The 24,530-nt window shown below is 34.3% G+C and overlaps 1 protein-coding gene across 2 annotated transcripts in view; it reads right to left on the bottom strand.

Moving 5' to 3' along the window:
• Window positions 1-13,606: 13,606 nt before the first annotated feature.
• The window catches only part of C1galt1 (core 1 synthase, glycoprotein-N-acetylgalactosamine 3-beta-galactosyltransferase 1), a 35,161-nt gene continuing 24,237 nt past the window's right edge, over window positions 13,607-24,530 (bottom strand). For both annotated transcript variants that reach the window (XM_026391547.2, XM_026391548.2), the window contains exons 3-4: window positions 21,996-22,663; window positions 13,607-18,301 (exon numbers count right to left, since the gene is read on the bottom strand). In XM_026391547.2, the coding sequence (XP_026247332.1) occupies window positions 18,098-18,301; window positions 21,996-22,663 (872 nt within the window). In that variant the 3' untranslated portion in view covers window positions 13,607-18,097. The remainder of the gene's footprint in view (window positions 18,302-21,995; window positions 22,664-24,530) is intronic.

Genomic DNA, 24,530 nt, shown 5'->3' with positions numbered 1-24,530 from the left:
CTCTCTAAACATTGAGCTCCTGGCGGTGAGACTGTATCTTTTTCTCTTTGCAACCAAAGACCAGCAAAGTAACTAGAGGCAAAAAAAATAGTAATTGATATGAATATAAGAACTGGACTTGAAGAGTAAATGAGAAATAAATACACCTTAGGTAAAGGCTTGACTTCAGGAACACTTGGAATAAAGTTGCTTCTCCTCTCAAGCACAGTTTACTGCCTGTGCTTCACTTAGCTCCTCACCACCACCCTCAGACTGGCTAGTCCTTCCTTCATATCAGAGATCCTCTTCTTGTGGCAGAAAGATATTGTGTTTGTTCTCACAAACACAATATCTTGGGTTGGGAGAAATTTGGGAATCGATCTAACAAAAGAGGTAAAAGACTTCTACAGTGAAAACTACAGAAAACTAAAGAAAGACACTGAAAGACATTGGAAGAAGACCTTAGAAGACGGAGAGATCTCTCATGTTCTTGGATTGGCAGAATTAATAGTGTCAAAATGGACATACTACTAAAAGTTCTATACAGATTTAATGCAATTCCTATTAAATACAATTCCTCACATGTTTAGAGCAAGCTCAAATGGACCCACAGCTACATTTTATCCAGTGGGAAGGAAGTTGTAGGGACCACAATACATAATTGAAAAGTTACTCTTTAGTGTTTTAGCCTTGAGTCAAGGTAACCAAAGACTAAATAAATAAATGATGTTATGTACCTTGTAGTGAGGTGGAAAATCAAGTCACTGGGCTATGTTCCCTTCAGATACATACCCCTTCTCCAAACCTAAATGAATAGTGATGCCCTTGGGGAAACTAGTATTCCTAAAAGAGTTCTGAAATGTTGTCAGAAAAAGTCAAGAGTTAGTAACAATTGTCCCTGGCTCTAGAAGCCTGATCCTTACTTGTCACATTGTTTCTGATGATCTTTCCCATGCAAAAGAGGTCATTGACTAACACCACAGCCTTCTGGGGTTTTTGACATATTAAAGCTAGCAAAATAAATCAACTGTTTGCTGACTTGTGTGTTTAGGATAGGTTGGGTTGCATCTTGGATAGAATTACTTGTTGCAGAAGTGAAAGAGGAAGTGACTCTGACAATATTGATTTTAACACACCATGCCATAGGGTGAAACTAGCTTTTAACTCTTCAGAGAGAGAAAACAACTACCATCCTGCCATATAATACAGGATGGTAGTTGGGGAAAAAAAAAAAAAACACTGTCAGTTCAAAGGAAATCCCTACCTTCTTAACTTTGTTTAAAAATAATTATCCTGATGCTAACAAGTGTGCTGCAGAGTAAAGTCACAGGCTCACGTTTTCACAGATCCTCTTTCCTTCATTCACTTCCCTTTGAGTTTCTAGGCAATGACATGGTGTAATCAAAGAGCAAATTTAGGATTTGTAAAGACTACAAAATTAGTAAGAGGCAAAAAAAAAATTCTTCTGCTTATCAAATAATCCTACCTTAAGATTTATGGGATGCAGGAGATTTTTATCCCTACTCACCTTCTAAGTCTGTATTGTTCAAGTACAGAGAAGACTGGATCCTGATGTGTTTTGAAACTTAACTCGGGTGACATTTCTCTGCTCCTTTCTATGTTACTTGTTCTCACTCCACACTTCGAAGCTAGTTTTCCATTTGGCAAATTTGTTGGAGGATTTGTCCAAGTAGCCTGAGCAGATCTAAATACAATAAGACATGGAATAAAGAGGATAACCTGGTAAAGATTGTGGCTTTCAGATAGATAAAATAGTTTACTTTAGAAATAGCTGGTCACATGCTGATAGGCTCCTTTAGAAAATACAGAAATCACTTATTATCTTCCCAACTCTTTGCCCCTTCCACTTCCAAAATTGATATTTTAAAGAGATTGAAATCTAATGTAAAAACAGCTGATTTAAAATAGGAATGTGGTATGAAGGAAGTAGCAATGTACCGTTTTGCTATGTTTCAAGGCTGATTAGTGTATTCAGCTGACCATGGCAGAGCTGGGGCCTAGGATATGTTTGAATGCAGTGAGGTGAAGCAGGAACAGGATCTAGCTTGGCACAGCCTGACCTGGGGTTGGCTGTGCCAAGCCATCATATGTATAAACAAAGGCAGGCTTTGTAAAAGGTTCTTAATATCAGATCTTAATTACAGATATTTTAATATCAGATCATTGGGAGATTTTCCTTATGGGGACCAACTTCCAAACTCCAGACCGTACTACTCAGAAGAGAGCAAATGTTTTTACCATCAGCTGGGGAACAAGCCAGTTCTCCAGGAGGAATAGGGGTATTATTGAGTGTATGAGATTAAGGTGAGTGGAAATCCTCATTTCTCTTAGTACAGATATCCATTGGGCTTAGATTCTAAAGATGGAGTTGTACCTGGAATGCTTGAAGTAGGGGTGGTCAAGCTACCTCTGGTGCCTTGGGTACAGGTGGCAAAGAAGGCGGGGGACCAACGTGGTGTGGAGTGAGGATCCTGCTGGAGCTTGGTGGTTCTCATAAATGATTTCTCTGAATTCTTCCTTCCGTTACTCTGGAACAGTCAGGGAAATGTGATCTCTGCTGTGTAATAAGAGTAAGACAAGACTTTTCCCCAAGGCTACACATGATGATAGGAGGGAAGTCGCCACTAGAAGATGGCAGTGCCCACTGGAGCAGCTATGTCATGACAGTGAATGCCCTGGAAGAGTTGGGTTGGAGGGACTCCAGATTGGGAAGATATGATACTGTACCTAAGGAACCTCTCAGGAATAACCAGGCAACATTTTAAAGATGGCTATTTATAGCAGCAATCCTGGAAAGGGTTCAAGGGATACTACCATGATATGTAGCAGAGTCATGTTTCAGTAAGTACCTCACCTAAAATCATTAAAGCAGTGGAGTACACAAAAAATAGGCAGATGAGCAGACCAGAACAGAGTTCCCATATAAATTGATGTTTCATATATGATATGGGTGACTTACAGTCAGTGTTGAAAATGAATTATTAAAGTCTTTTGGGACAATTGGGTAGCCACTTCAAAATTATTTTCCTGTGTTAATTCATATAAGAAATTCTGGAGGGAATCAAAATTGTAAATATTAAAAAATGAAACTCATAAGAGTAATGGAGGAAAACAATAATTTGTTTATAAACTTGGGAGAAATACAATATTCAATATCTCTAAGGAAAGACTAATATATTTGTATGAATAAATTTTTAAAAGTTAGGAAACATTTTCAATAATTCTCTCTATATACATATGTGTGTGTATGTGTATGAAAATGAAATGGGCCAGTATTTACAGAGTTTGTAAAAATAAAAAATTACACAAACTTTTGAGTTTGAATCATATAAACATCAGATGTTAATACAGTGATATAATAAAGATTAAAAAGCTTGATAATTTTGGTTTTAAAATGGTGGGAAAAATAGTCTGTCAATTAGAAGACAATTTGGCAATACCTATAAATATTTAAATTCTTTGACCCAGCAGCAATTCCCCTGCCAGAAAAATATCCTATGGCTCTACCCACATAACCATTTCAAGGATGTTCAGTGTAATAATGGATGCAATAGGAGTCTCTAATCGGGCTCAATTGTCCATAAACAAATGGTTAAATAAATCATGCCATACCCATTCAGAGATCTAAAAAGAATAAAGTCCAAGTTATCGAACAGATTTAGACTAAAAACAATGATGTGTATAGTTTGAAAATTAAAAAATATAAATACAATACTTTTTTCCCCCAGAGGATATTACCTGTTTAAGTTTGGATGAAAAGGACTGTTTGGCAGAGAGAATGGGGGAATATTGCTTTTCATTTTATACCATTCATCTACTTTAGTAATGAATATAATGCCTTCATATTAAGTGAAAACTAAAAAAAATTAATAGGACAATATTATTCCTAAACAATGTAATAACACCCTACTTGAATATAGTTGTTTAAAATGTAAGGAAGGCAACTTCAGGAATTCTAGAGTTACTGAGAAATCAACCAAAAAATATGCCAATGAAAGAAAATTATTTCGGGCCTAAGGGAAAATGACACATTGATTTCACTTAGGAAAGAAATTATTCTGTATCAGAAGAATGCATTTTACCTGTTGCAAATATATCTTCACTTTTCTTATGAAATTGCAATTGCAATTCATTCTTTAATATCTAGTTCAAATGCCACCATCTCTTTGGAACTTTCCAGATCCCTCAACCCTCCCTTCACGCACAGTCCTGCTATATATATAGCTCTTTGTAAATGCCTCTATCACATTGTAGTGAGGCTGTTTGTTCACTCACATGTCAACCCCAGACAGAATGTAAGGGCTCTCACAAAAGCTTTGCCACAGACTTAGTTCTCTTTTTTTCTTCTTCTATGTTTGACAGACCAGATGTGTCCATTAAAAGTTCATGCTGAATGGGTAAATTAATGAATCCATCATTGAATTAATGACAGGAGGAAATAAGAGCTGTTGCTACTTTGGATTTTAGAAATTTCTTCTAATTGGATATGAAATTTGTGACTTGAAAATTAAAGACTATCTGTACATACTGTTCTCTCCTAACCAGTGTTCAATACCAATTTAACCCAACACTCTGCATGTGTTTTGCCAATGTAGAAAGAAAAAGTGCCTTGGAATTGGAATGGTCACTGTAGAGAAATGGAAGCCCAACTTTTCAAACACCAAAGGAACAAGATCTTCTACTCACAAAGAAGATTTTGTTCTGTCCTTTTTGGGCCTATATTCTCCTAAGATAAATGCCAGGCTTTTTGCTTGATGGCATATGTAAAAGCTCAAACCAACGTTTTCTTAAACAAAAACCCTGTTGAGGGGTCACTCTGCATCCACAAGGATAGTGTTTTGTTTTGAGGTTTCCTTAAGTATGGTGGGGGATATGTGTTAGCCTGAGAATTTCTCTTTGTAGTGACAGGGTGCTCACCATTTCTCTGTTCTAAAATATAAAATTCCTATTTTGACCCAGGCAAAATAGGAAACCAAATCCACATGATCCCTGTCTCATAATGCATCACAGCCACCCTAGACAATTTATAAAGCAACTGCGTTTAAAAAAAAAAAAAGTGCTAAGTGCTGAAAAGAAAAGTCTAGAGCAGGAGAACCTAACTCAGAAGATGCTTCTGGAAAGGAAATGGCATTTAATCTACAATTGAAAGGACAGACACAGACTAGCACAGTGAAATGGGATTTCCAGACTGAACAGAATCCACTCCATGTTCTTTATAGTTCCCAAGAGCTCTGGTGTCAGAACCCTCAAAAGTTGAATTTCCTCATGGTCCTTTTCCAGCTCTGTCATAATAAGCATTATACTATTTCTTTGGGCTGCTATAAAAAAATAAAAATTTAAAAACCCCCACAAACTTTGTGGCTTAACATAAGAGAAACTTATGGGTTGTGGCTCAGTGGTAGAGCACTCACCTAGCATGTGCAAGGCCCTGGGTTCTATCCTCAGCACCACATAAAAATAAATATATATATATTTTATGCTTTTATTTTATTTATTTAAAACTTATTCTCTTATAGTTCTGAAATCCATAAAGTGAAATCAGGTGTTGGTAGGGCCATACTGTGCAAAGGTTAGAAGGAAGAATTCATCCAGCTTTTGGTGGCTCTTGGCACTCCTTGACTTGTGCTAGCTTAACCCCAATCTTCTTCTTCCTATGGTCTTTTCTGAGTCCTTCTGTGTGTTAAGTCCCTTTCTCCTTTCCCTTATAAAGACAACTAACATTGGATTCACACCTAAATTCAAGATGATTTCATCATGAGGTCCTTACCCAATTATGTTGGTGAAAAAGTTCCTATTTTCAGATAAGTTCACATTTTGAGTTCTGGGTCTATGCTACATTTGGAGTTCAAACTGCTTACAACCTCCTTGAACTTCCATTTTCTATTAACAAATTGATTCAACTAATATTTATATTGTACTTTCAAAATGAGTAGAGAAAATCTAAGTAGATAGCCTGATATAGTGCTGAGACACCATTATCACACCTAAAACCTATTTGCAAATGATAGGAAAATGCAGAGAATAGATACATTTTGAGTTTAATTTTCAGTAAAAAGTATATAGCTCAGGTTTTTTTGAAAAAATAAAAATTGTGATTTGGTGCCAAGGCCACTGACCTGGGAATCAGGAGAATTGACTTATGTTGTGAGATCTGGCATTAATTGTGTTATCTTGGCAAGTTCATTTCTGGACTTGCTTCTGTTATCTTTAAAACAAGGGGTTTAAACATCCTTAAGCTCTAGAAACTGGTAGATTATGTGGCAAAGAGGTCATTCATTATCCTCTATCTCCATGAAAGATAAAAGACGACTTAAGCCTGAAGAGGTGTGATTCAAGAAGATATGAAAATAAAGTAGATGCTAAGGCTTGGAGAATAACTACTGAGTAGACTTTGTCCTTGAAGTAGTGGAAGGAAGGGTGCTAAAATGGGTCAAGATGGGGCTGCTGGCGGTTTTGTATGGGTCAACCATTTCTCATGGCGAAATGTGCTCTTCATGGAGAACACTCCCCTCATCTATTATTACCAACCAATTCAGTAGTCTTTATACACTCTATTGAAAAAAGTAATTCCCATGTCGGCTTTGAGATCTTTCCAGTTCATGTATACACACCTGCTTAACTGAAATGCTGCTTAAGTGTATCTGAGGTCATTCTTTACTCCTGGTACTAAAAATCCTAATGACCTAGGGTCAGTAACTTCTCCCAACCCGCTGCTTTAACTCCTTACTTATGAAAACACATAAACATGATTTTTAAAAGTTCAAAATACAATACAATGAAGAGCAAATCTCCTCCCCTTTCTAGTAATACACACCAGAGGTAATCACTCTGGGTAATTGTATATATGGTGTTATATATATATTGTATATGTATGCTTACATTTAGTTGTAGATAGACATAATACTTGTATTTATTTTTATCTTATTTATTTATTATAATCAATAATCACTACCAGTCCTCTTCCCAATTGTATCTAGATTTTTCAAGAAGTATCCACCAACGTCAAGTTACCTGACTTTCCTCATTTGTCTTTATATTTAAAATCCAGTTGGCTTTTGTTTTTGTATCCCTCTGAGAATTTGGTAGATTTTGCTATAGAGAAGCTTAAATCCAGTCTTTCTTCCTCCCTCTGACTTCCATTCCATTCCATGGTGACTTTATTGTTGCTTAGATGACATTTTTTTTCCCAATCTGGGTCAATCTGCAGATTCTGGCCAAGCTCAAGAACAACTATATTTAAAAGAATATTTATAATATTAAAATTAGCATTTACTATATATTTATCTTACTATTATATTTGTATTTATGTATAGTTAGATGTCCGGGATTAGTTTTGGGGATTGGGGCTTGGAATATTTTTAATTTTAATCTTTGTACTTTAGTGAAAGAATGTCTAAACTTGTAATGGATCTTCTCAATTGAGTTATCATTGGTCTATCAAAAAATCAGGAATAAATAGACATAAGAAGCTTAATTTTGGATGAATTTTCTGACTTTTGCTTTTCTGTATGTTTTGAAGAAAATTATCACAAAGGGGGAATACATTTTGAATATCTAAAAAGAGGATATGGTTTCTTAACCTTCACCTCTTGATTCTGACAACTTGGTGGCCCCTTTCAATAAGATTCTGTTGACTCCTACTCTCTTTCTGTATAACATCTGTTTCTTTTACCTCCCCTTTCTTATATGCTTCAGGTTAACAAAATAATCAGTTCTGATTTTAGTAACATTTGAGATTCTTCATTATCACCTCTAACTTAGGCATTCAGTAGAGAAAGCTACTGCCACCTAAAAGAAACCTGTCTTGTAGTACATATTCAAGATGTTCAACTATTATCAAATTAGGAATTCAGAAGGTTCAATACCTAATGTACCAATGAAAACTTTTTCTCATTCAACTTGTGGGTTATTTCTGTTCAATTATTTGTAATTATATTCCTACAAAAGGATTTTTTCTTTTGCATTCTGGGGTTCTATAGAAAGAACATTATTTTAGAATTCATCTATTAAAAGGCACTTCAGGATATGCAAATATATGGGTAAAAGAAACCACTCCAGGAGAGGCTAAAATCTGTGTAATACACAGTACACTCTAAGACAATTTGCAATGAGTGATTAAGATACAAACTAAAACTCCACAGAACTTTGAAAATTTTTGTATACATTGTTAGTAAAAAAAAAAAAACTTTTTTAAACATGTACCTTCAATATGTAAGCACTAATTTATCCATCTCTTATATATATCAAAAACATGATGGACATAAACACAAATGTACACATATGCCCATGAAATCAAAGAGGATAAAAAGCTAGTAATCTGTTCATACACCCCTGGAATATTTGAACAGTGCTACAGAGCATAATAGAGAAGGAAAAAAAACCACTTCTGACTACGGAGAGCTAGGACTGCTTCATTGAAGAGGTCATTTTTACTAAGTAAGATCCTGACAGGGTAGCAGGACATGAAGTCACTGGGTAGAAGAAATTAACTGGGGTTTAAAAAACACTGGCAAATGAGAAATTATCTCCCATCTGATTCAAAAGTATGATATGTCAAGATTATTGTACTTTCATGTATAACTATTTAAAACAAATAAAAAATAAATTAAAAAATTAAAAAAATAAACACTGGTATCAGGCTGGGGTTGTGGCTCAGTGGTACAGTGCTTGCCTAGTGCTTGCCTAGTGCGTGCGAGGCTCTGGGTTTGATCCTCAGCACCACATAAAAATAAATAAAGGTATTGTGTCCAACTACAACTAAAAAATAAATATTAAAAACAAAACAAAAAATACTGGCAATCTCACTCTAGTCAGAATGGCAATTATCAAGACTATAAGTAGCAATAAATGATGGCGAGGATGTAGGGAAAAAGGTACATTCATACATTGCTGATGGGAACCTCAAATTGGTGAAACTACTATGGAAACCATTATGGATATTCCTTAAAAAACTTGGAACAGAACTACCATTTGACCCAGCTATCCGACTCGTCAGTTTATATCCAAAGGACTTAAAATCAGCATATTACAGTGATGCAGCCACATCAATGTTTATAGCAGCTCAATTCACAATAGCTAAACTATGAAATGAACCTAGATGCCCTTCAACAGATGAATGGATAAAGAAAATGTGGTACATAATACACAATGAAATATTACTTAGCTTTAAAGAATGAAATTATGGTATGGTATTTGCAGGTAAATGGATGGAGCTGGAGATTATCATGCTAGGAGAAATAAGCCAATTCCAAAAAAAACCAAAGGCCAAATGTTTTCTCTGATATGAGGATGCTGATCCATAATGGGGGGCTAGGGAAAAATGGAGGAACTTTGGATTGGGCAGAGGGGAGTGAGGTAAGAGGAGGGGGTGCTGTGATGGTGGGAAAGATAGGGTAATAATGTCCATCTCATTCTACTATGTACATGTATGATTGCATGACCATTGTGACTCTGCGTCATGTACAGCCAGAAAAATAAGTTGTGCTCCATTTGTGTACAATGTGTCAACTAATCAAAACAAATTTAAAATTAATTTAAAAAATGAAAAAAAGGCATTCTGCTATTATGTATAACTAATCAGAACAACAAAAAGATCTGAGCATGTAACTCAGGATTAATTCGACTCTGTGTTAAATCTCCACTGCCATAGGGGGAAAAAAAGGATTTGTAAACAAAAACAAAAACACTAGTAAAAAGGGAAGACATGTTTAGGGAAAGTTCTCTTTCCATTGTTAATCCTTATAGTACACATAGGACTGTTCTTAATTACTACTATCTTAAATTCCTAATTCATTTATGTACTGAAATGCTGATTCTGCACCCAAATAGTCTTAGTAAATTCATTTCATCATCTACAAAATGGGATAGTGGTGCCTGCCCACCAGGACTATAGTTAAAGATTAAAGATAATGCAATACAAACTAATTAGCACATTGCCTGAGTATACAGAAGGTGAATTCCTTGAAAGCAACAAAAATCATTCACCACTCAAATATTAGTTAAATGTTGATTAGAAGTTAAATTTGCCTGTAGTTGAGCTTTTGGGTAGTAAGTAGCAATAAACTAAAGGGGAATTACATCCTAGAGGGTCAGAAGGTGGAAGGTCATGCCACTTGAAGAATACATACTTCATTCAAAAGGTAGAAATGAACGTTTCTGAGAGGACCATTTTAATACTGAAACAAATCTACATAGATGTTTCTCTCTCCAAACTAAGACATGGAGAGAATGTATAAGTAAATAAAGAATTTTTTTGTGGAGGTGGAGGGGGTACCAGGAATTGAACTCAGGGGCACTCAACCACTGAGCCACATCCCCAGCCCTATTTTCTATTTTAGAGACAGGGTCTCACTGGGTTGCTGAGGCTGGCTTTGTACTCGCAATCCTCTCGTCTCAGCCTCTTGAGCCACTGGGATTACAGGCATGCGCCATGCGCCTGGCTTGTAAAAATATTTTTTATAATTTTTCCTAAGAGATGTTTCATTCTATGAAATATACTTTCCATTCTTTTTCTGGTTATCGTTTGTCAGTTCTGAAAATCATCAAGATTAGAAACCTAATTAACTATGATGTTAGAGGACCAGTCATTTCAGTTCCTAGGCCACTATTGATTTCATATTTAACAAGGTAAGAATTTGCTATCTAATTAAAAAGAAATGGATCCAAACCAATAAATGAATGTATATCTCCTTGAGGTCATCAATCTGTAGGCTAAAATTAGGATTTTTGAATCTATTTTTAAATGCTCGAAGGCCTCAATGCTGGTTACTCTCCCTAATGAACTCTCTGTACCTCATCCCATTGTTAACACTGCATGTTTTACAACTAGGAAGAAAAGCTTAGTGCCTCTCACATATCTCCAGACCATTTCAATCTGAAGAAGCTGTGCTTTCTTTCAACTGGGCAACAACTGTTTCCCACACTAGCAGGACCAGAAGTTCTGGCTGGCAATTATAAGAGATGCTACCTTTCTATGACAACTATCCCTGCATTACATAACTCTCACCTATGTAACACATTGTGACTTAACCTCACCTCAAGCAAATGAGAATAGTCAGCCTCATTGTTTCAAATAGGTGGGAAAAAAAACAACCTTGTAATTCTCTTCCTAAACTCTATTAAGTGTCATTGAAAAATCTCAGGCACCACTTTTGCCAGAGATCACATCAATTGGGGGTAATAAAAGTTAGACCTGATTCTCACTGGTTTTCAAGCAAGCACCTATATTTTCACTGGGTAGGTTCTAGATAGCATGTGTTAGCATGTATTCTCTGAGTCCCATCTTTTTCTCTTTTCAGTGGCTTCTAGAAAAGTTGCTTAAATTAGTAAGAGGAAACTTAAGTTCAAAAAAATCTATACAGTTTCAAAATTTTCAAAAAACATATCTACTCTTGGAAAATGGGAATAATAAAAATTGTAGGAAACTAAAGATCTATTGCCAATGAGAAAAAAAGGCAGGGGGAGAAAACACAAGGAGTAAGGGGGAAGGTTCAAAGAGCCAAAGATTCAAATGCAAAGGGAGGAGAAATTCAATTGGGCAAGTAGATTTATAAAAATTACTTTATAAGCCAGAAATAATATCTGAGGCTAATTATTCTAAACAGTTACCTTGAATAGAGTTGCTTATTATATAAGCCTAACCAGCAGTGAGAAAGTTTTAATATTTTAAAGTCTAAGTATTAAAATACAACTATAACCATGTTTTTCTGTCCCTTGTTTTCCATCCTACTAAACAGTATAAAAACAAAAAAAAGATAGCCTTATGTAGAACTCAAGTAAAAGTTGAATCATTCCCTTACAAACAACTTTCAGAATTTCATCATCACCTCTCCACAATCTAAAAATGACAATGAAATTAATGGAAAGTGATATTCAACAGTTGACATTTTAGAACTGAATTTCATAAAGACAATGAGTATTTTGTTACTGCAAAGTAAGCTGCGGGATTCAACTGCACTATATAATAGGGACAACATGTATGAGAAAGTGTATTAATGTCCTTGAACAAATTTTCATTGCTAGAAAAATAACAATACAAGAAGTATTAGCACAAACTGGTTGTTCTTTTGGCAAAAGAAATAATGCAATATAGACAGTTTTAAAAACAGTAAAATTCTAGGCAGCAATATTAAATCCATTAATAAACCAAACTCATGGCAAAACAAGTTTCAGTCATATTTTACTAATATTTCCAGATATGAAGAATACCAATGATGCTGAACTTAATTTTAGTTATTAAATGTTCACTCAACCAACTATTCAAGGAATTTCTCTTGGACAATCTTTATTATCAGCATCATTAGATCTGATGAAAAATTTGAGGTAGTCCCCTTCCTTTAGCAAGAAGATAAATTCAGCAATAATCCTCTTTTCTCCCCAGTCCTGAGATTATACTTTTGGGAAAAATAAAATAAGTAGTGAAATATGTATGTATTTAGGTAAATAAATCTACTTGCACAACTAAATACAGATCATTGGAAAAGATATTATTTCATATAATTCTGCTACTAAAGTCACACAAAGTAGTATTTATCTCCTTAGCTCTTCTAAAGCTGCCTAATCCAAATAACAATGTATATCTTGTGTGTGTTAAATATGAACATACTGGGTAGCAGGTTACTGAAAATTGAGGAAGATGGGCAAGACTCAAGAGCATTATGGACACTGTTAACAGTTTGCCTAGGAATAATACTCAGTAAATTTTTTTCATACCCTGAAATCAGACAAATTTATTATCAATAGACTTGAGCTCTGGATGAAATATGCCTAAAAATACCAAGGGTTTTTTTTTTTTCCTACAGATCTTATTTCAGTGAGCCTTCGTGATATGCCCAAAGCATGAATAAGCAAACATTCTAGCAGCAAAGAATTTGACAGATATGGAACTTTTGAAATATACAAAATGTCCATCATTCAGGTTTCAGCTCAAATATTACTTTCTCAGAGGTCTTCCTTGAGGTCCCATCCAGAAAACTGCTCTATTATATAATTTTATTTTCCTAATATTTTCTGATGTATCTTGTTCACTCTAATATTGACTTGTTTGTTTTCCAACTCTAAGGCCCTGCAAAAACAGGGATTTGTATGTCTTGCTTACCACTATACTTCTAACGGTTGCTTTTAGGTACAATCATCTGTTCAATTACATGATAAATGAAAATATACCAAATAGAAAAGTAATCTGTCTTCCATACACACACACACACACACACACACACACTCTCTCTCTCTCTCTCTCTTCCCCCACCCCTATCCCCCCCACTCCCTCCCTCCCTAGCCCTCTCTCTCTCTCTCTCTCTCTTCCCCCACCCCTATCCCCCCCACTCCCTCCCTCCCTAGCCCTCTCTCCTCATCTCTTTCTCACCTGAACTATACAGAAGGTATTCTAATTTTTTTAAGGAAAATTATCCTAAGTTACAGTGGAATATTTTGTTACCTTAAATGATCTATATTGCAGAAAAAACATGAAAGGTTTTTCAAACTGAAAACCTTGGACAGAAAAAAACCCCAAAACTACCCATAAAAGAGTATTAATCCCACAACTTTTATCTCGGTTACAAATAATCAGATGAAACAATTTTGAACATGGTAATTTATTTTATGCAGTTGTTTAAATCCATTGTTTAAAAATTTTCAAAAGGCACTTTAAAAAACATTTAAAAATACATTTTTTCTGACTTAATGGTGATCACTTAAAATAAGCAAGTCACCAAACATTTTTAAACCATTCATAACACAATTACTTTTAAATAATTTTTAAATTCCAAAACACAAACATTCACTATATAGTACAACACACTGCTTAGCAGTAAGATTAGTTTCCCTCTAATATACTTCACGTAGATTATTAATTTGTAGGGCCCTGCAAAGTCATTCAAAACTAATATAAACTGAAACTAGAGAGGAAGGGGGTTGAAGTAGCACAATTCAATTCTACAACTACTTTCTAGAGTTGGTTCCTCTAAGAGAATTGGTAAACATTCTTATTTTAATCTGTTAAATTTTTTATTTCAACTGATATATAAATGTGTCATTTTAAAATCAATAGATGTTACACTTAGCATAAAATATACCACAGTTTATCTCCCAGATTTAAGTATGTTTCTGTCAAACCTACTAAAAGAAGTAGAGAAATAGCGCAAATGAGTTTTATTTTTAAGAAGAGGGTGAGTAGGTAAGATTCAAGTAACTACCTCCTTTAATAAAGATGGAGGGTTAGTTTAAAATTGTAACTTTTTAAGTAGGGCAAGTATCCTGAGAGCCAGCAGGCATTATTTGTTTTTAGACATTTAATCCTAGGGAAACCTAAAGTTAGTAGGTATAAAATCATCAGCAAGTCATACAAATTCTAATCACCTGTAACAGCCAAATTAACCTTATGAAGGCAGCATTAAGAGTAACTAAAAGTGGTACTTATAAAGGAAATAAAGAACTTCAATAAATACAAATGAATAGAAATTAACAGAATAATAATCTAATGAACTGAAAATTTAAATGAAGAATAAAAGGCTAGACATGATCTGATCAATTAAATGAGGGGGTCTTTCAAGTACAACAGTGCCTCAGTCTGCTAATACAGCTTGATAATAGGCTCAAGGAAGTGAAAAATAAACAATTATGAAAATAATCAGCAAGTTTAATGCTCAAGTCTAATTACCATATTCAAAAACATTAAAAATTGGTCAGCATTTTCTAATCTTATTACAGTGACAAAAACTCCTGAAAATTAAGGTATTTGAAAACAAATTCTGGAACAAAAACCCTGCCTCAAACCTATGAACTTCTCACCTTTATAAGTTTACTGTATTTAAAAAACATAAGACAGCAAAAGCCTTATGCTTTGAGACCACACTAAAATCATTTATCCAAATGACAAAGATCTTAAGCTAAAATGGTGAATCACCATGAAATCCTGTTTTATGTGCTTTACCAAGAACTTAGAATCTTATTTTGCTTCTTAGATCATATAGGATAGTCAAAATCTTGAAAGTGATGAAATTTAAATTGATGGTATGAATTAGCAGAAAAACGCTTTGCATTTTATTAAATAGCACTTTGCTACTTCTATTTAAAAAGTTTTAATAACAATTGTGGCTGGCCTCAAACTTAAAATCCTCCTGCCTCAGCCTCCCAAATTGCGGGGATTACAGGCATTCTCTGCCATGCCTGGCTAGTTGTGGATATTTCTTATGACACTAATGATGTATGTTTTAAATGAATTACTGTGTACTAATTAGCACTAATCCTTCCTGTCCAATGGGAAATTACTAAACTTGGGAGAATTGTAGATTTTACTATAGGTCTCAATATTAGTCAATATGGAGAACCTAAAGTGTATTGTCAATATCAATGATCCACAGACTCTTTAAATTATCTTTAAAGTATTTTACCTTTAATATAGTGTCATCTTGGACTACACTCATTCAAAATATTCTGTGTCTAAATCTTTGAAAAAATTATTTATCCATGTAGTAGTAATCCTGAGTGTTTGAGACTATTTGCACCAGAATCATGTAGGTAGCTAGGCAGTGGTTCTCCTCCTAAGATCAGTAAGACTCGCCTACATGGTTTGTTTAAACAGAACTACTAGCCCCTGTCCTGGAATTTCTTTCTGATTTAGGAGGTCTGGGCTGGGACCCAAGAGGGGCTGCATTTCCAACAAGTTCCCAGGTGATGCTGACTCTGCTTCTTGGAACTACATTTTGACAACCACCACTCTAGATTATCTGGTAAGAATGTAACTCCTACAGCCCGTGCTAAAAATCAGAGTTTCTGGGCTTAGGGTCTTGAGACCATTTAGACAAGCTCCCAGGCAAGAGCGTGAGATAAGAATCACTATGAGAATTTGGCTGGTCAATATGACTATTACTGGCCAATATATCAGAGGTCATACCATGTATGTGAAAATGGGAATAATACTAAATGACTAACTCCAAGGCTAATACAAGTGAGAGCACACAGAATGAGTAAAAATCCAACCTCTGTTACTTACTAGCTTTGTGACAGTGAAAAAGTTAATTTTCTGAACCTCAGTTTCTTCATCTGTAATATAGGAATAACACCCAATATGTGAGGATTAACTCATGTACACAGAGTAAAGCACAGTACCTGGCACACGGTAGGCACTAGATAAATACTAGCTATTACTTATTTTAAGATATATACAAAATATTTCCCTCAGTATCTGATTTGATCCCTTCCCTCATTTAATATTTATACTCTTTAAGATTACAGAACAATAAAACCTTATATTTATTGCTCCCTATTCTGAGCCAGACAGTGTTCTAAGAGCCTTACATATATTAACTTATTTAATCCTCAAAAAAAAAATCCTGTGAGGTAGGTAGTATTATCATTCTTAATTCACAGATGAGGAAACTGAGGCACAGAGAAATAAGTAAATTGTTCAAGGTTACAAAAATAATTAAGTGATGGAAGAAGGATTTAAAACCCAGGCAGTCTGACTCCAGAGCCCAGGATTCATTGCAGCATTCATTTCCTACAAGTGAATTTTAAGATTTTTGAATGTTCATGCTAAGCCATTTACATTTCTAGTAAAGAAAGCAGATAAGTCCATGTCCACACCATGGTAAATAGTTGTTCAAAGAACAGAATGAATGGCCTTGAAATTTTGCCAGATGGAATGAACCATCATGAAATCAACAAGAACAAATGTATTGGATTAAAAAAGGTGTTTGTTTTCACTATGTGGACATGGTACTCCATAAATAGCCACTGAAATGAACATCCTCTCAAATATACCACCCAGAGAAGTCATGGTTTTGACATGTTTTGGCACAATAAATATATTAGCCAAGCAACAGTCAATGAAGGGACAACCATGTAAATTTAGCATAATAAGAAATGTAAATTGTATGCAACATTAATAATAATCTTAATTGTTTTTTGATGGCAGTCTTGAATGGGTATTCTGCTTTGTTAGAATTATTCACTGGCAAGACAATTATCCCAAAGTAATAAGTCAGCATCAAACTTAGAATTAAGTATTTGGTCTTTTAATTATATGACATTTTAGTTTGTTTAAGCACTCTGTATTTTCTAATGTTTTAAATTAACTGGTCAAAACCTGCATTCAAAATATTTTGCCAGTGTATTAGCCACCTCAGACTAAAAATGAATTTTAAAATGGCTTTAAACAAGTTATGAAAGGCACAAACAAGTTCTCATCTTAATAGGATGAGGATGAAAGGAATAATATTCATGTAGTTGGAGTTTTAAATAATCGATTGAAAATGTCAGCAATACCTGAGAATGGCACTGATACAAGAAAAGCATGCCCAAATAGCTTTAATACCCATAATTAACAATGGGTAAACCTGAAAAATATTTTAAATGCATGTTAACAGAATGATATTAATGCTTTGTAAATAAACATTAATAGTGAACAGTATTTGAGAGTGGTTAAACATATTTGGTGTGGAGGGAATAGGGACCAGGTAAAAGATTAATTAGAACCAAGTATATAATATAGTCAAGGCCCATAATAACTTTGAAAATGTAATTTTATTAATGCACTTTAGGATAAGTGCCATTCTTATTCTACCTTCTTTTTGAATAAATATTGCTGATTATAAATAATCACAGCAGAATTTTCATTAGACAACTGTGTGGTGGGATTGTTTCATTTATATCACACAGCAAATGAGTATAAACAACACTGAGCAACGATATTTCCTTCTAAATTTAAGGCAGATCTGTTTAGCATTGTATATGTTACATGGTACAGTGCAGTTTTAGCAAATTTAACTGTTTCAGTTTTTCAGTGACAATATTACACACGGTCAGGAGCAGGCAACAAAATCTCTTCTAGTTCTTCTACCTTGCCACTGTCTTAAGAAAACACATATTTTTCATATATATGTATTTATATTTATATATTACTGTATCAAAACACATATTAACAGACTTCACAGCTCATTTAAAGCTTAAGTTTACAGTCTTTCAGTTGAAAGATTTCTATATGGAATGTTCTCATAGAATGAATTTCTCAATGGGATGTCAGGGTTCTATGTCAGAAATGCAGAAGTTCTTCACTGCAATGCTGGACATTTTACCTTGGTTCATTCACATTTTTCTTTCAAGGGTTTCCTAATTTTACTTTTGTATCTTCATTTTTGTTTTCTTGATTTATTTCCTTTAATATATTCTCAGGTAAGGCAGGTTGATATCTATATAAATAACCATATGGACGAAGATGATAAACGAGGTATTCTAATTCATACATAGTTGTAGAATCAACATAGTGAAAAGAAATTGCCAGATCAGAACAGCAACCAGGACCCTAAAAAGAGCAGCAGAAACAGGTATTGTTAATCAACAGCACATATGACATTATAACACTCTTAGAGGATATACACTAATTTAAAAGAATCCAAGCATTAAACTGGCAAGGTAAAACAGAAGCACCTAATTTTTAGACCTATAGGAAAAAAAAAAAAGTACTTTGAGTTCCTAATGGTTTAATACCAAACATGAAATTACCAAAGTATTTCTAACTGATACAATATTCTTTCACACTCTTCAGTGTTTCAGCAGATAAAATTATTCAAACTTCCTCAAATGAAAAGCGCAGGTATACAAAGAATTAAAACTAGATTTGTTTTCAACTTTTGCTTTTACTTCATAATTTTCTTACTGTAGTTTTTCACTTGGCTGAGACTCTGATACCTCTGGAGCATTCAACTACAAAGCCTTGTCCATTATGGTCTGCAACCTAATACTTTGTCAACCCAAATAGTCTAGTATGTGAGAAGAACTTTCAAGTCAGACCTCAATTTGAATACAAATTTGAGTATACATACTTGATCCTGGGCAACTTATGAAATCTCCAAAAGTTTCAATTTCCTTATCTGCAAAAGGTGTTTATTAAAAGGAGATCTTTTTATAGAACCTTTTGTAACCTTTTCATAGAATCTTTTGAGGCCCTCAGGTAAGCTGGTCAAATTTAAACTTTATTCAATTACATAATTCTCATTAATTCCTAATAGGGTTGGTGAACAGGTTTAATTCCAGCACCAGTCTTTGTTTTGTTTTTTTTTTTTTTAAATTTTAACACAATATCAATCTCAATCTAGGATAGGAATTAGTATCTGAAGAATAAAAAAAAAAAGACACGATCTGATGTTTCTGTCAGGGCAGCAAATTCCTAGAGAAGGTTCATGCTGATCTATTCGATTAAACATTTAATCTATTTTGCTCATTATCCCAGATGTGAAACACCTATAAAAACTTAAACATAGTGTATAATATATAATACAATTACATAGTAATATTAATATACCTATATAAGCTCTAGACTATGATTTCCACTTATTTTAACTCTTAAAAAGGAAGACAGGATATAAGGATATATTATGGTTATAAAATAATCACAATTATGTTATCCTTTTGCTATTATAACGTATGTATCAATTATCAGATATACTTAGTAATACTAATATACATTTTGGTGTATTAGATGCTTTGTAAAGTTTTTAAATTTTAGAATGTTTTTTAATGGGAAAGGGGGCAGAAATAAGGAAGGTCAAATAATCTTGAAATGGTCAGAATATGTTAAGAGATCTGTTTTTCCGAAGAAAAATGGATTATCAAAAAGCATATCGGGATACCTACTTTACAATCTAAGAAATTGTTGTAGCTAGAATAAGCAATAAAATGCTAGCATAAAATTACAATAGTCTCATTACATAGAAATGAATCTTAAAATTCATTTATTAACATAGAATTTTACCTCAACAATGGAATATTTATTTTAACATACCCACCCTGATCCACTTCTTTTAGTACAGATCCTATTAATCACTGAGGAGCTCCTTAGCAGTACAATGGGAAAGACTTTTTTAAAAAAATAATGGTGGTTTGCAACACTACCTAAATTATTACCCGGTTAGTCAAGTTACTTTCCTGAACTTCAGTTTTGTCACCTATTAAATACAACATCATTTTAAGGATTAGATGTCACGCCACGTCTGTATAATACAAACAAAGGTGGTTGACAGCAGCAGCAGTAGTGATTTACCTTAAAATTTCCTTTTAAAACTAGTTATGTTAAGTTTGGGTCAGATGCTTTAGGCCAGAGTTTCTTAACCTTGGCAATGAGTTTTGTACGAGATAATTCTTTGTTGGGGGATGGGACTGTTCTGTACATTGTGAACAGTTAAAAATCTAATGGATTTCTACTTACTAAGTTGGAATAGCAACTTCCCTTCTAATTTTAATATATATTTTTAATATATCTTTTTTTAGTTGTAGATAGACACAATACCTTTGTTTATTTTTATGTGGTGTTGAGGATCAAATCCAGTGCCTCACACGTGTGAGACAAGTGCTCTACCGGCAAGCTACTACTCCAGCCCAACCTCCTAGTTTTAACAACCAAAAGTTTCCAGACCTTATCAAACACCCACTGAGTATCAAAATTGCTCCTGGTTGAAAGCCATTATTCTAGATAATGATTTGAAAGCACTGGCTTGTGAAGGAGAGTAGTATCATGAAGTGAATTGTTAGTATGTAGGGGCCAGACAGAAGAAGGCATAGGGAACTAACAACAGAATCGAGTATAAAAGCTAGGTTTCATGATTCCTAGCACATTCACTTGTTCAATGCAGCATATTTTACAACCGTGGAAAACTAGAATAACCAACATGAATATCCAATGGACAAATTGCTGTATGTTCATAGATTACTACACAGCAGTTTAAATTAATGAAGCTAATGCATGTATTAATGTATCTCAATGTGTGAATTGGGAAATTGGTAGAAAATGCAGATGGTATAATTCTATTTATTTTAAAAAAATATTTAGGGATACATAAGTTATGTATGAAAAACAAAAACATGCATGGTAATGAGTAATATCAAATTCATGATAGTGTTTGATTCTGTAGAAAGTGGAATGGGAACTAAAGAGGATATTAAATAAGCCTCAACTAACACTTTTTTTCTTTGAAAAGATCTGAAGCAAATATGGCAAAAGATTAGTATTTATTAAAGTTAGATGATGAATATAGTTATCATTATTCTGAAATGTTTGTAAATTTAAAATATTTTACAATCTAGATAAAATTCTCAGGAATGTAAGCTAAGGTACAAATGAAGAAACTGAGGTTCAGATTTTAGCCAAATTCTGTCCATTCAATGTCATTTAACTCTTAAATAGGAGAGCAGAATTTGAACCTCAGTCTTTCTGAACCTCAGTCTTTTCATATGTTGTTTCTGAGGAATAGAAGGATCTTTAACCAGGGGCTGGGGTTGTGGCTCAATGGTAGAGCACTCACCTAGCATGTGTGAGGTACTGGGTTCGATCCTCAGCACCACATTAAAAAAAATAAATAAATAAAGGTAGTTAAAAAAAAAAATGTTCTTTAACCAGATCATCTCAATCTACTCTCTAGAATCACTCAGGTTTTTCTTCAAAAGTTATATTGGGCCAGTTGTGAGAGTGCATGCCTGTAATCCCAGTGACCTGAGAGGCTAAGACAAGAAGACTGAGGCCAGCGTGGGTAACTTATCGAGACTGTCTCAAAATTTGAAGAAAAAAAAAAAGCGTGGGGTGGGGGGGCGGGGGGATGTAGTTTTTAGTGATACCTCCTAGGTTCAATTCTCAGTACTAATAAAAAATTACCCCTTAGGATTTCCTTAATCATCATCCAACAAAGAGTATATAATCCACTATAGGTCATTCTTCACTTTCTTAACTGGCTTTTTTTTTTACCCCTATTACTTACCACTACCTAAAAACATATCTTTACTAGTCTCCCTGTTCGTTATGTATCTCTTCATCTAAAATGTATTTATAGATATTTGTTGAATGACTGTGGCTGATGCCCGTTCTCATCTGCTTTGTTAAACCGCCATAGGAAGAGTTCTAGTTGTTGGTACTAAAAAAATCTACACATATTAGCTAGTTTTTTTTTTAAGTTAACAAAAGTCCATCAGTCTCAAATATTTATAAATATCAAAATTTCTAAACTTACCTCTACAGGAGGATAGTAGTTATAATTCCAGTACCAAAAGGTTTTGGGTAGATAACCTTTGATTAAGTGGTGTTCTGGTACAAAGGGATGAAAAGTTTCTTTTCCAGTGGTATCTCTGGAATCTCCAGCTTCTACGTTTATGATTTCCATGCATTTTCCCAGGGCTAAGTCTTCAATGGAGGAACTATGTGTACATTTCTCTGTTTTAAATGCATCAACAAATCTCTTCAAGGCTTCTTTGCTTAGTACGTATCCTGCTCCCCCACTCATGTAACCCTGCTTTACATAGGGCTTAAATCTTCTCCCAAAGTAAATAGGTTCTTTAGGGTCATAATTTGAAAGCAGCCATCTCAAATTGTCTAGTATGACATATGTATCATCATCTGCTTTCAGAAACCAATCCGCATCTTCTAAATAATGGTCATGAACATACTGAAAAGCTTTAATTGTTTTCCAGTAGAGTTGATCTCTGCCTTCTTTGGTTTTTAATCCCACAGTAGGAAAGTCTTTATTTTCTTCTGAACTCATAAACAACACTTTATTACAACGTTGAGCCCATGTAGCTTTGACATGTTTGGCCTTTTTCTCTAGATTCTGAGGGCCTGTCATAACCCAACAAAGAATTTTAACTTTCTGAAAGAGGTTTTCAGCGATGTCTGTGTTCTCATCTATTAAACAAACATTTTTAAAAGTTACACTTAGACTGATGCAAAATCCAAATTATGATGAAGTAAAACATTTCTTAAACAATTTCAAAAAACTATCCATCCATTAGTAATTTAGATGAAAGAAAACAACCTACTGTGAACTACATTCTGATTTATTGGTTTTATGTCAGTTTCATCCAAGGAGTTCACTAGACTCACTAGGACCTTAATTCTTACTACTCAAACTGTAATTCACTGACCAAAAGTATCAGCATCACCTGGGGGGTTTCTTAGAAATGCAGAGTTTCAGCCTTCACATCAAACACACTGAATCAGACTCTGAATTTTAACAAGTTCTGGTGATTCAGATGAACATTAAATACTACCTTAAATAGTCTCTGCTTGGTACTTTATACTATAAAGAGGACTTCAGCTCTTTTTTAGCACAACATTCACAGGAATTTCACACTGCTCTGAATGAGCTTCTCAAGGGCAGAAAAAACATGCTGCTGAAGTGACAGTTCATTTTTGAAGGTCCACTGTTATCAACTGTCCACAGGAACCCTGAGGTGGCCCTAAAACATCTCATGATTACACCTGTTTAACTTAGCAAAGGAGTTAATGTATGACTGTGTTTACTTCTGATTGTTCTATACATACCTCATTCAAAAATGCAAATCCGCCATTCAAAAACAAAACAGAACAAGGGGTACAGGATTTCCAAGATTGTCTAGAGCAGTGTTTTTTTCTTTTTTTTTTTCCAGGGCCTTGTGTATTCAAGACAAGCACTTTACCAACTGAGCTATATCCCCAGCCTTAGAGCACTGTTTTTTAAACTATTGCAAAGAAATAAGGTGCTTCTTTAATCAAGGAAGGCTTGCTACCAAAAAGGAAGGAGGAAAAAGAAAAAAAAGTATTCAATTAAGTAGTGAGCTTAAGTACTTAAATCTGGGTGCAAGCTTCTTATTTGGTTGTTAGACCAGCACCACATTGTAAGAAGCACTGGTTTAGTCTTGAGGAAGAGCCCAATTATGATTCTAGACTAGCACTTCTCAAATGATTTGTGGTGAAGGACCAATTTTTATTTCTAATCATTACAGACTTTTAAAAAGAAAATTAAAAATCATTAGAAAATGTGAACTAAAGAAATATAAAACATAAGCCCTAATTCTTTATTTTTAGATTCAGACAAAATACTTTGTCAGAATTATCATAAAGTTTGTCTACTCCCAACTTCAACACTTATTTAGCTGCAGACCAGCATGAGTATACAAAATACACTTTTGAGTAGAAATGTTTTAGGGTGGTTATTATAAAGAAGCATACTTTTAAAGTTAAGGTTAAACATTGTGTTATAAAACTTCAGTCCTGTGAAAAACTTCCATTAAGGGTATAATTTGCTAGTTAGCTGAGAGAACAGAAGAAATGGCTGGGTGGGGCATGAGCATATATTCTCATGGTCCTCTGAAGATTAAGAATTCACAATCCAAAAGGATAAAAGCAGGAAAAAAAATTCCACTATTTTTAGTAAGAAAGCATTCACTGCTCGAATACCCAAGAAACCCAATCTCTAAGCTATACAGACATCTCAAACACTGAATGGACACAGGAAATGGTATAGGTGGGAATCACTGCTCTGTCTTATTTAGGAAAAGACAGCTTTCTCCCCACTTTTAGACCTAGCAGATATTCTCATTCTTTTAATTATTCATTAAGTACTTTGTACCAGGCATGTACTAGCCTAGGAGATGAAGGTGAGTAAAACATACTTCCTGCCACATACAAATTCAGTTTAACAGTGGAGATTGACATGTGAAGAAATAACTGCTACATACTAAGAGAATATATGTACAAAGGTTCCATGGGCTGAAGGAAAAGAAAGTACTAG

The sequence above is a fragment of the Urocitellus parryii genome, chromosome 3 (genome assembly GCF_045843805.1).
Source record: "Urocitellus parryii isolate mUroPar1 chromosome 3, mUroPar1.hap1, whole genome shotgun sequence".
Taxonomy (NCBI): Eukaryota; Metazoa; Chordata; class Mammalia; order Rodentia; family Sciuridae; genus Urocitellus; species Urocitellus parryii.
The sequence above is the reverse complement of the archived record's forward strand: the minus strand, read 5'-3'. Positions and strand labels throughout refer to the sequence as shown.